Source organism: Sitodiplosis mosellana, unplaced genomic scaffold (assembly GCF_009176505.1).
Source record: "Sitodiplosis mosellana isolate CC-2019 unplaced genomic scaffold, AAFC_SMos_1.0 Smas_scaffold_30, whole genome shotgun sequence".
NCBI classification, from domain to species: Eukaryota; Metazoa; Arthropoda; class Insecta; order Diptera; family Cecidomyiidae; genus Sitodiplosis; species Sitodiplosis mosellana.
Window position 1 is genome coordinate 2568912 of NW_022595272.1, and position 9364 is coordinate 2578275.

At 37.6% G+C, this 9364-nt stretch overlaps 1 protein-coding gene across 1 annotated transcript; it reads right to left on the reverse strand.

Moving 5' to 3' along the window:
* Positions 1–2025: 2025 nt before the first annotated feature.
* Positions 2026–8909, reverse strand: LOC129568999 (uncharacterized). Its single transcript, XM_055447355.1, has 2 exons — positions 8384–8909; positions 2026–3636 (listed from the first exon to the last, which is right to left on the reverse strand). Exons 1-2 carry the CDS (start codon positions 8526–8528, stop codon positions 2696–2698), a joined length of 1086 nt encoding a protein of 361 aa, XP_055303330.1. The 5' UTR covers positions 8529–8909; the 3' UTR covers positions 2026–2695.
* Positions 8910–9364: the final 455 nt, after the last annotated feature.

Sequence of the window (9364 nt, forward strand, 5' to 3'; positions counted from 1 at the left end):
CAACTGTTGGTTAATATAGCTGACTTTGGCAAAATTGACTTGGTTTTGGCTGTTGATATGGCAAATGTTTTACTTACGCATTCATATTACCTGGGCAATAGAGAGAGAGAGAGAGAGAGAGAGAGAGAGAGAGAGAGAGCAAAAAAGAAACACACAGCATTTTGTTGGTCGGCTCCAAAGTCCAAGCGAAAAGAAGTTGATTTTCGCGTTGTTTATTTGAAATATTTTTTCGGAAAATATGCGTGCGTTTACACATGCTAAACAAGTTATTGGGGTCGAATGAACGGTCGTGATATATTGTGCAACGCATCAATTTTCGAGTTTATCAACGAAAATCGGCCGCAGAAAAATTTATATCATGCCACACAGTTGGTAGAAGCATTCATTTCTTTCATTTGAAATGATCATTTAGTGAACTATTTTTGGTTTGTTTGGTGTGCAATGCATCAATGAAACCGACTTACTGGATGTTTCATGTATATATGGCACTACGTATTTACATGTTTGCCATGAATGTGCTAGCCAAACTCTTTCGACGAAGGGAGAAAAAAAAACACAACAACAGAAAATAAACAGAAATTCGATAATATGTGAAAATGTATAAATACTGAACCTGACCTACCTACGAGGAGCCGCTTCAATGGTACTATACTACAAAACGAACATGAGCAGTGCCATTTCTGTAGCCGGTTTTATGTACGAAAGAAATTAATACGATGCACGATTTCAGGCACCTGACACGCTCCAATGCCAAACAATTCACTCTAAAAACTCGTTCAAATAGAAGAATCAAATTCTACGAATAAGTGAAAAATCCCTAGACAGATGATATAAAACGTGGACGATGTGGGCAATCTCATCTCGTCTTTTTTCAAAATGATTTCAACACCGGTGTCGAATAATGATATTGCGATTGAAGTTTACAAAAAGGTGTTATTTAAACAACGAAAGTATTTTGTCATAGGTTTTGAGGTACCTAATCACATAGCTCAAACGTTGCTAATAGTTTCGACAAGTTTTTCTAATCGAATGTTATATTTATAGAAGATTTCATCAGATTACAAATATTAACGAGTCAGTCAGTTGAATTGCTCACAGATGATTTGGTCTAATAGGTTTGTCATGTCATCAAGACATCGTTCGACTTTCCAAAAGTGGTAGTTTCGAGTTTCCTAAGCAATTCGCAATGGAATATTCTTTTGTTTTGGCGATTTTCAGTTTTAGTGCGTTCGCGGAATGAGTGTGAAATATGAGTTTGCCTTGATTATAAAAGGTGCTGACGTGTGGTTCTGCTCTTTTCACCTTGCCCTGAGCAAATAGTTTCAATTTTTTCTCTTGTTTTCATTTAAAGAAGCTAAAACAACAAACTAGCACTCGAAAATCAGTCGGTCAGGTGATGATAATGTGTATGAAATGAACGAACAAAAAAAAAAACGAAACAACAACAGAAATACGCATACATTTTTCGATATATATGTTAAACTGCAAGCAAATAAATCGGCTGTGATGGACGCGGCAGTGTGAATGGTTTGTTTACCTCGAAATTCCGTTTTCTCAACTCATAAACGGTGTGTGTATGTGTACGTGAATATATAGATACAGCTTATATCTGAGTGTTTTGCCTACCTGATCGCATCGCAACTATGCATCAACTCAATTTATTAGGAGATGAGCGATCACATTTTTTCAATTAACATCATTTAGAGATGTTGAAAAGACGCCAGATTCTTTTCATCTTCTAATGGATTTTGCAAATAATACGACAGCGAAGGAACAGAGAGAGAGAGAGAGAGAGAGAGAGAGAGAGAGAGAGAGAGAAGAATGAAGCGAGAACGAAACGCAATTGTTTCTGGCTATGGTTCAGGTTCATAAACTTGTTTTCGATTGAATAATAACACAATTCGCGCACATTGAATCCAACAATTTTCGACAGTCCACAACAGATCTGTTTAACACCGTTTCAATTTCCGTTTTACGTAAAAATGATGTATAGAAAAAAGTAGAAGCGATACAAAAACAATCTGGTTTATTTATTATTAAGCACGTGTCGGCAATCCAGCGAGCACTTGTTCAATTTATTACGTATTTTGTGTGTTTGTTTATTAACATTTAGGCAATAGAATATCACAAATATAATCGGCTAATTTTATACACATTCGTATACGACTAAATTTCTAAATCCTAACGTTATTTTTGTTTAGTGTTGAAAGTCTTGTTGCAGGTTTGTTGGCATCTCATCCAATCAGAATCGTCAATTTCCTCCTTCGGTTTTATTTTCCCGCCGTTTGAAGCGCATTTCGTTGCAATTCTGCGTCATAGTTTTGAAATCAATTCACTTGACATGCTTTTTTTTCTCTTCATTTTGTGTACAGGTTTAGTGGTTGACTGACCAATGATTTGTTTGTACTCTCTAAGAACTTATACTATACGTTTTTGTTTGACTACAAAATTGAGCTTAAAACTTAATGACAGAAAACGATTATTTCAATATATAATAATGAATCAGAAGAGAAACAAAAATTGGTTTAAATTATCAGCTCTTAGCGATCGATTCTAAATCAATCTGTTTTGTTTCTTCTAAATTGTTGTTGTAGACAACCTTAAAATCCAATGACTTATTAATCTAACAATAGCTATGATGAAAAATTGAAATTCAGTCGACGACAAATACTCTAGTTGTTGAAAACTCGTGTGTTTATTCATCTTTTTCGTCTTTTCGTTTGCGAGCTTTGCCTTCCGTTTGGATGGTTCGGGTTATTTCTTCGAGGCAGCTTGCGACCGATGGCTCACTTTGATCGACACTGTAGTCTAATCCTGTCATGCGACTTAGAGTCAAAATGTATGAGCATGCCACCCGTAAAATGGATAATTTAGACAGTTTTTGTGTGTTTGAATAGGATGGGATGGATTGACGAAGTGTATCAAAGGCGGCCGAAATGGTATGCACACGCGTTCGTTCCCTCGCATTTGCTTCGATTCGCCGTTCACGCGTCATATTCTTGTAATTTCGCTGAGATGTGGAACGCACACTTGAATATTTGGGTTCATCATCGATCGGTGAATTTGGTTTCACTTCAGTTTTAATGGATTTTATCGGTGATTTTTTCTTGCTGTTTTCGGTGCTTGATTTATTGTTATTGGCGATGGCGGCGGCGGGTGATTTTTTGGTTACTAATGCTAATGGCTGTTCATCTTGACACACTTTGGAATCGTTGATGTTGGCTGGCACACGGTGCAATGTTGTCACGCCAGGATGCCGTGCCAAGATTTCGGCTTCATTTGGCAAATGCGGCTTATTGTGTATTTGCTCCGGAATCCAAGGACGAAATGCATCCGATTGAATTAATTGATCGGTGTTTAAGGGCTGTTCAATTTTATTTGTTGCATGCCCAAAAACGCTTTCATATTTGAAACGCTTCTTCAATGGGATGTCATTTTCGCTTTTGATTGCATCGAATGCTTTTCGTTTTGGCGGTATAACAATGCTGCCCAATTTAATGTCAACGGAATCTTCCGAGGTATCCGTTGAACTCGGGCTACTTTGTATACGATCCGATTGATAGTCGTCACCAATCTCTGAACCGCCCGAACAAAATCCAGCATCACGTTCCAACTGTGATGGCGTTTTCGATGAATCTAAAATAATGACCGAAAAAAGAAGAAAAAGACAAAAAAAAACCAATTGATTATTTATAAATGCCAAAATACTTTCTATATAATTAGCTACAACATTCACCGAAAATAAAGAACAAAAAAACGACGAACCCACGACAGAATTTCGGGCCAAAATGCTTGAGAATGGTTCGCATAAAAGCAAAGCAGCGAGAACATTTATGTTGCAAAGTTATTTATTTGGTGTGATCAACAAGTGAACAAGAGGCATCGAACCAGTTTCGACATCGCGATGTAACAACGTGAAAACATCAAAGGGACTCCGAATACTGCTTGCCAAAGCAGATTTTTTTTTATCGTTTAAAAGGAATCTTCGTTTGTTCATATTTTTTTTTCCTTCGTTCCCTTGTTCTTCCACATCTCTTTTTTTTCTTTTCGCCTGATGATGGCTGAATCGAACGAATAAAAAAAAAATTGAATTCTGCACGAATGAGAAACGATCAAACGAGATTTTCCATTGGAATTTCATATAATAAACGAACAGGAGAGGTGAGCGCCTTCCTTTTAACCCTTTGTGTCTGATTACGTCCACTTGTTTAAAATGTGAATCCGTGTGCCAAATTGTCAACCGAATTGAGATGGCATCGCAAAACATACATGGAGAGAGAGAGAGAGACATGGAGTACAACATATCATGTACGGTTTCGAACCTCTGCGACAAAATAAGTGATACGTTTTCTCCGTCTCTTGATACGATGATTTATTTGGTTGCGGCATCATTGAAACTATACCAAGTGCAAAATGTCTTTTTGTCGCTACGTGTAACCAGATGGTGCACGTATTGAATTGGCAAACATCCATTCATCCATCGGGTGTGTTTCGTTGCGCATTTGTGAGAGTGATTCTGCGGTTTTAATTTAGATTGCATGAAATTCGATACGAACAACAATGATTTGGGTAATAGATATCCGATTGCTGCATTGTAACACACTCTTGTTCATTTGTTGCTTCGGTTCTCTCATCGTACAGACTTTTGCTCCAATTTTTAATTGTGGCGAACAACTGACTGCCTCACAGTCGCCCATTCTCAAGCATTTTCGATGCCGCGTCATTGATATGCGCACACAAATGGCGAAAGAATGATTTTCACTCGAATACTTTGAACACACATTCGTTTTTTTCCGTTCGTTCTACGACTGCACGGATTCAACGTATATTACACACCATACGATGCCAACGCATCCATATTCGAACTCAACCAAATGAAACGATAAGAAAATGAGCTGCACATAAAAAAACTCATTTTATGTGCAAAATCGAACAGCATAATCGAAATTGTCGAGCACATACAACGTGAAAAAGGTAAGGACAATGTTTTGGTTTCCTTTGATTCTCCCATTCGCTCAAGTACTTTTTCCTCGTTTTTCGTTCGACGACGATGGCGACGACGCACAGCATTAAAAATGCGAAATGAAGAAAGAGTAAAAAATGTGCTCGAAAAAAACCCATATCCATAATGCCTTGGTCGGTTCTCGCATGAGACTGTGGCGCATTTTTGTGTTGGTGAATACTCTCGCCAATGTTTGTGCTAAATATGCGAAAACCGAAATGCATTGGCAGACAAGTGTTAGGTCATTGGTTATATTGCTGTTGCTGTTGTTATTGGCGTTCTCCTCTTACGATTCACATCGCCAACATTGTGTGCCTTTTTTGTTGGCCTGTGTGCATAGATCGCGCACACTGTGCACTGCATGCAACTGAACACAGACACATTCATATTGATAAAATATTTTATTCGTCGCGCGATATGTAGAAAATGGCATTCGTATACGAATTTAGTTGTTACTGCTGCCTTCGAGTGTGCGCTTGTGTGTGCGCTTTTTCCATCGTTTTTTTTTGTTTTTGTTTTTTTGCGCTGTATTCCTCCGCGAAATGTTCGGCGTACATGTGGATGTGGAAAATATGTTTTTATGGCGCCAGTTTCAGCAAACGTGTCTCGACATTCGACGCTAAAGCGATGCTGTTCACCCATTCTCAAACGGAGCTGCAGCGTTGGCAATAGAGTTTTGTTGCCACTCTCATTTATTTCTTTATTTTTCCATCATCGAGTAAATGCAATGGCATCTCTATGACTTTGACCATCAACAAAACTGTGCTTTGCCTTTACAGCTCGTCTTATTGAAATATAAATATGGACAAGATATTCAAGTCAGTATTGAATAGAGAGATCGAATCAGATTTTCCAAGAACGGTCCTCATGTATGAAAGAAAAAATCATCTTTGAATATATCACTTTTTCTTTGTTTTATCAGGATTAAGAGGCTCATTATCGTTTACAGCCACTCGTAATGAGCAGCAAGCAGATGATTAAACAATATAACTATTAAAATCCGATAAACGAGGTGTGTATGTATGTGGAGCGTCTTTTCAGAGCAACTCATAATGACTAGTGAAATTCGTTTAGGCAAAAATTGTGAACGTGTCAAGAGTTGTCTCGTCACATGAAACCATACGTAAATTAATATATTTGAATGTGGGAAAATTGGCGAAACCATATGCCAGACTTTCTTGACATTCGATAAAAATACACACACCTCGTTTTCATTTTGGTCGTTGAAATGTTTGCATTTCATTGAATGCGTGAGTCGTGTGACGGTGACGAGTCACAAGTGTGATAAAAAAATAAATAAACATCTGAATGTATCGGCATGAATGCGTGAATTCATGCCCGCACACATAGACTTCAGCGCAAAACAAGTACAGTCCATAAATTAGCACAAAACGAAGCATGTGATACGCTTTATTATTTTTTTCTGCTGCTGCTTCTGCTGCTGCTGCCTGTCGCAAATAAATTTGCTATGCACAGCACACCTGTTTCTATTATTGTCGCTTATATTTTATTATCGACACATTCGTTTGGTTTGGTTTTGCTTGATTTTGCCAATTGCTAATTATGTCACATGCTCTTTATGGCCAGCTTTATTTAGCATCTCCTCGGCTCATATTCTCAGTGTAGCTAATTGATTTCGGTGTGATACGAATGTGGAGAAAGAATCCGTTTTGGTGAAATGACTTGATTTTCGTACAGGCGAAGAAAAGATGTTTGTGTGTTTGTCATCGGCCGTTGATGATATTCTGTACATTGAGGCTTGTTTTTTAACCTTCGACAAATATGATAATTCTTTACAAATATGACGGAAACACGCGACGAAAACTCCACGTGAAAAATCGTGACCAATGGGAAACGATCTAACTGTAAACGATATTTTAGAGAGTCTAGCACAAATTATTCAAGCGAATAAATTACATTGTTGTTTGTGCAGACAACAGGCGAAGTGAAAATGTGTTAAAGTGCGTCATCGATTTGTTCGGTCGTCATTCGAATTGTAAATACCACGTTTGCAATGGTACAGAAGAAGCAACAGAAGCAGAATGAGTGGCAAATACTGCACATCTACTACAACGATATAAAATATCTGCAAAAATTTATAATCGCAAACTTTTTCACAACATCTATTGTGATAACGGATAATCCACTTTCTTCTTTGCCCGTTTTTTTTTCTTCTTTCATTTTCGTCCGGCGATCCATTCGAAGTTAACCGTAACGATTCTATATCATTCGTGAAAATGTTTGGCCCACAATAATTCATTCTCATTGAAAATGTGTGTCCAATTCGATTCATAGAGGCGACAAAAGTGTGAGAAAGATTCTTGAGAAATAGTTGGGAGGTCTGAAAGGCGCCATCTGGTCGATTTGTATCATGCACATTTCTACTTGCAATCGGCACATGCACATCGTACACTCATCACGCGCACACATCCGCGTGCACACAACCTCACACTCGCTATTGCTTACACAACTCTTTTATGATCAATTTATATTTTTACACATTCATCTTCTGTTGCATATTCACCCGTTGCAACGCCGAATCTGTCTGCCGAATCCGTCGTGTGTGTGTGTGCATGTGCAGTAAACGGTTTCTTCGAAATTAAAACGTATTAGCGTTGATTTCACAGAGAAATTAAATTTATCCCACAGCGATCATCATGTAAACACTTTTCTATTTCAATCTGGCGCTCATCTCGATCTCTCGTTTCGCGTGCGTTGAGAGAGTCGCATATATGTTATATTTCATGTTCGTTTCATTTGATTTGAGGTACGATTCAATCATGTCTAATATGTTTATTTTTAGTGCGGTTGGTTGAAATGAAAATTACACACATCGGAAGAGACAGAGAATGTACGTTTGTTTCTACTCTGTGTGATGGGACAAACTAGAAACAGCAGGAGAAAAAAACTACCCGTCTATTGCAACGTCATCGAAAAAATATTTCAAAACCGTATTAAATTAAACCATTATTTAAATACCGACGAAATGATTTTGATTTGTGTTTTTCCTTTCATTTTTATTCATTTCGATGTTTGGTGAGTCTGTTTTGCGTTCTATGCAAGTTGTTCTAATTTTAAATTCGTAATGGTCACGGTGTACACGGTCATTTTACGATTATGATAATTATTCAAATATTCGCAGCTGTTCGAACGAATTTGCTGACTTAAATTCTTGCAAATGGCATTTGCAAACAATGTTCCGAATGCAATGTGTCGATTTGATTGAATTTGGTCGATTGATTGCTCCTTTTTGTTCGATGTCTCTTGAATATTGGATTTTTGACTAAGTGGAATTGCGACGCTTCATTGTGCGCGCGTGACTGTCATGCATATTTGCCCTACGTTTCTACGCGAACAATAGTATTGATATCATTTCCTTACCTTTGAATAAAAGTGCGGATAAATTTGTGGCTCTTATTTGAGTGTAGCTTTCGTTCATTTCGGATGGCATTTCGACTCCTTCTTGCTCGCTCTTCACTTTCGTTAAAAACACCATATATCCGGTATTAAAAATTGCACTGTTCATTTATTTATTTTTTCGCTGTCTCTCTAACAGTTCAACTGTTATTCTGGAAATCTTTTGCGTTGAAAAAAGTATGATTTACAATTTGTTCATAAATCTTCAATTAAATATTCTCACGTTAGTTTTTGTTGAAAAAAAAAAAGATTTTTTTTTCTCGGTATTATTCAATTGGGAAAAATCCACAAGCACGCCCAATCGATTTATATCAAATAAATCACTATGAGCAGTGAGCACTTTGAAATTTTTCGATGAAATCGAAATTCAATGAATTTGATATATTTTTAATGCACACGCAAATCAGTTTGAACTCAACTGAAACAAACAATTTTTTTACGGAGAGCGAACGCAACAACAACCGCTTAGTGCAAGTGTTCTGTTGAAACTGAATTTATCGGCACGAATTTGTGTCTGTTTCAGGCTCGAATGAAAAAAAAAAAAAAAAACAACAAAACGGCAATAATACAAACGTAAAAAAGTAGCAGCGACTGGCTCTCTGTGCTATGTGTATTCAACGAACGAGCGTATGCATGTGAGCAGCAACAGCAGCAGCAGCAACGGCAGCGGCCAATGATGTGAATGAGTGGCGACTTACAGCAGTGAGACACATTCAGAGACAACAAGAAAGAGGAAGAGAGAACTTGAATTCCAAATTTTTCCTTTAGCCGTGTGCTCACAGCAGTATCGTTGTGGTTGTTTGTTATTCTCGTTCGCTTCTCCTATCTCTTTCTCATGGCATTCTATTTTGTGTTCGTATGATTCATTTTGTGCGTATTCGATAAACGGTTGTCGGTATGTGCGTTTGCTTTTGACTTAGCCTCCGATCGATGCGTCTCTTCCAC